The 3879-nt window shown below is 43.9% G+C and overlaps 1 protein-coding gene across 1 annotated transcript in view; it reads right to left on the reverse strand.

Annotated features, from left to right (window-relative positions):
* Positions 1-3879, reverse strand: part of Nup107 (nucleoporin 107) — a 43975-nt gene that overhangs the window by 17662 nt on the left and 22434 nt on the right. The window contains exons 18-19 of the mRNA XM_021174024.2: positions 1321-1390; positions 898-1016 (exon numbers count right to left, since the gene is read on the reverse strand). Coding sequence (XP_021029683.1) covers positions 898-1016; positions 1321-1390 — 189 coding nt within the window. The remainder of the gene's footprint in view (positions 1-897; positions 1017-1320; positions 1391-3879) is intronic.

Here is a 3879-nt window from a genome sequence, read left to right on the forward strand (position 1 = left end):
GAGTGAGTTCCAGGACAGCCAGGGCTACACAGAGAAACCCTGTCTCGACAAGACAAAACAAAACAAAACAAACAAACAAAAAAGAAACACAGAAAGGAAAGAGAAACTATTTAATTCTCACACGGGATTTATTTTGGTTCCATTAGCTTAGCTGGATACCAAGGAGGACTAATTTCTTTAAATTTGGGCAAGCAGCAGCATTCTCTGGCCATAGACTAGAATCTACAAATCACTCCCAGTGAGTTACCAAAATAGGTGAACAAATGAGATGATGCTGACGTCAGACGCCATCTAGAAAATGCTGAGGCACACAAGGGAGTTTTCTGGAGATGGCCCACTGTTCTGCATGGATTCTATGGGTGAGCTCTGAGAGGCCAGGGCCCGAGAGACTTCCTCCCAGGATTGCTTCCTGTGGCTAATATGCCTTTTCTTCTCTTTCTTCTTTTTTAAAGATTTATTTATTTTATATATGTGAGTACACTGTTGCTCTCTTCAGACACAACAGAAGGCGGCATTGAATCCTATTACAAATGGTTGTGAGCCACCATGTGGTTGCTGGGAATTGAACTCAGGACCCCTGGAAGAGCACCCAGTGTTTTTACCCACTGAGCCATCTCTCCAGCCCTACTAATATGCCTTTTCCTGCACTATTACAGAGCCTGGCTTTTAGCCACAGAATAATGAGTTCCCAGAAGTCAGTCTCCTGCCGCACCCTGCCCCAACAGGAAGAGAGCGCTATAAGACCAGAGACCCGCAGTCTTTGCACTTCGTCCAATGCTGTGGGGCCTCCGCAGTGCCTCTGCAGGCCAGGGCGGGTCCCGGCAGCTGCTGGCAGGTGCTGGACTGCAAGCAGGAGGGAGGCAGGTAAAGCTGCCCACCTTTACTTACTGTACCCACCTTGGTCTGGAGGCCTAGGGTGCGGAGAAACAGAATGAGGTGTGTCATGAAGCGGAGCAGGTGTCCGGGCAGACTGCTTCCGCTCTTGGACAGCCATTTGCTAAATTCATCCATCAAACCTACAAAGCCATCAGAGCAAAGGTTTGGTAGTGAGAAACAATCAGGGGAGAAAAGTGCCACCAAGGGCGTCCCAGCTCGCCTATGGTGTCTGAGAGTCACACTGCCAACTCCCACCACAGGACATGCGCCAACACAAAAAAGGGTTCAACTCAGATTTGGCCTCACAGTAACAAGTAAACGTGGTTACACGTGAGGGGTGGATGTCAGTGGAGGACTAGAGAGTCTTATGTACCACTTCAAGAATGGCTACTTCAAAGAGACAAATGAAGAACTCCGGCGAAGTAAAATAAACCTGTACCTTACCATCAATGTCTCCCAGGATAAGGAATTTCTGAACTATATGGTAATGTTCTTGATTCTCCTCCAGAACTCTCTGAAAAAGAGTTTTACATTGCCATAAGTCTTCTGCGTTCGTCCTGAAGGATGTACTCAGTGCTAATGTTAACTTTTAATGGGATATATGTCCAAAGCTAGAAAGGAAAGGCTTTAGAAAGATCAAAAAAGAAAGGGAAGGACTATGCCTTTAGGATATATATTCATGGCACACAAATCCAGAACTGAGCAATATCTCACATAAAACAATCTAATCTTAGGGTGTGTAATTCCACTTATTATCTTTTTAAAACACACACTTATTTATCCCGTGTGTGTGCATGCATTTGTGTATAGGCATACATGCCACAGTGCCACTGGAGGTCAGAGGACAACTTGTGGGAGTCCACTGTGTCCAAATACCATGTAGGTCCTAGAGAGGAACTCAGCGGCCAGGCTCAGGCCGGAGTGCGCCCAGACTGGGCCACTTGTGGGCCCAAACTTGCTACTCTTTACATTTTATTCCTGTTTATCTTGGCATACCTAGAATGGCAAACTAGAATGGAAGGATCCGCAGGTCTTAGACAAAATAAACGACAAGCAGCGCTATGCAAAGTCGTTTAGAGGTTCTTTTCTTTACACCCGTCACTGTCACTAAGAGTAACAAAACACAGCAGTCACCAGACACAGAAGAGTGAACTAGGTAACTGGCATGCTTTTCTTTTTTCTCTTTTCTATTTCCTTTCTTTCCTCTTCTCTTCTCCTCTTCTCTTCTCTTTTCTTTTTTTAGATTTTTTGATACAGGGTTTCTCTGCATAGCTCTGCCTGTCCTGGAACTCACTCTGTAGACCAGGCTGGCCTTGAACTCAGAAATCTGCCTGCCTCTGCCTCCCAAGTGCTGGGATTAAAGGCGTGTGCCACCACGCCCAGCTGCCATGCTTTTCTTAAAAATAGGTAAAAAAAAAAAAAGTTTTTGTGCCAAATATATTTTCTTAGTAGTCAATTGCCTTTTAATGTTTATTTTGTTTTTGTATATTCAAAACATTTGTTCTATCTGGCATTTAATTCAATTAATGGCATAGTTAAGGCTCTGACTGTTTTCTGCCTGGACCATTTCTCTTACATTATCACCGTTTCCAGTGAAACCAAAGGTTACGCCTGTCAGATGTATACTCTGCTGTGTGTCACGGTCCCTACCCTGAGACAGTTACTTCTATTCCTGACTTGATTTTCCCTACTCATACTTTCGAAAAAAAAAAATTTATACAGCAGTCATAAACCCTTGGCAGAAAAAAAATACAGTAATTTCTGTACTGTACAAAGTATATTCATATAGTAATAATAATACCCATCAGAAAATAGTTACAGGATATGAACAGAGAATTTATAAACAAGTAGGGGCTGTGGAGACAGATCAGCAGTTGAGAGCAATGGCTGCTCTACTGGACAACCTGGGTTTGACTCCCAGCACAAAGATGGCAGCTAATAACTATTTACTTTAATTCCAAGGGAGCTAATGTCCTCCTCTCGCCATCATGGGCACTGCGTGAATGTGGTACACAGACATACATGCAGGGAAAACAGCAATTGACATAAAATACAAAACTAAAACAAAATTTCTTAAAGGTAAATTCACAAATAGACACAGGGGAACAAATTCTGCCCTGTTTCCTATCTACACTGATGGGCTGGCAAAATGCAAAGTACGCCATTCAGGACTGGACCGAGTGTATAGTTTAATGGACTGCTCGTGACAGTGTCCCTTACTGCAATCTGACGCTTCTCCTGCCGTGCATGTTTTTCTTTCTTCTGTTTAGTTTTAATTGGACAGCTCGAAGGCACACTCACGGTATGCCATTAACTGATGAGCGGAGGAATCTAACTACACACCCAAAGAGCACATCAGTGTTCGTTAACCCACAACACTGTCGGCAAGTTTAGAACCTCGCCTTAGGAGACAGCTCTAGCAGGAAGCTGGCACATCTGCACACATACACACCTTCTTTATGGTACCAGAGTCTATATGAAAACCTTCTAAAGGGAAACAGAACAAACCCTTGCGCACCTGACTCTCCAGCACACCACACAGCTATCGGAGAGGACAGAGGAAGAATGGCTGACAACAAAGAACAGTGACGTCTGCATAGAGAGCCTGAGGAGATCCATCCTGAGCGCTAACTGAACAAAAAACTTTAAAAAATAAAAAATAAAATAGACATTAAAACTAGGTATGATGGCACACCTGAAATTTCAGCACCTAGGACTCTGGGGCAGGAGGATTATCAAGAGTTCGAGGCCAGTCTGGGCTCACAAGTAAGTGCCAAGCAGTTGGAGCTATTCAGTGAGAATATTCAGTTATCTCTTAAAAGAGCCAAACAAAAAAGCTGGTTAAAATATAGCAAGTAACTTAGAGAGATTTCCACTAAATGGAAACTTGATCTGAACCTTTTCAACACTGTACCACAGCATCAGCCTAACCCTGTACCTCAGCATCCACAGAGCCCGCCTAACCCTGTACCTCAGCATCCACAGAGCCTAACCCTGTACCTC

Source organism: Mus caroli, chromosome 10 (genome assembly GCF_900094665.2).
Source record: "Mus caroli chromosome 10, CAROLI_EIJ_v1.1, whole genome shotgun sequence".
Lineage (NCBI taxonomy): Eukaryota > Metazoa > Chordata > Mammalia > Rodentia > Muridae > Mus > Mus caroli.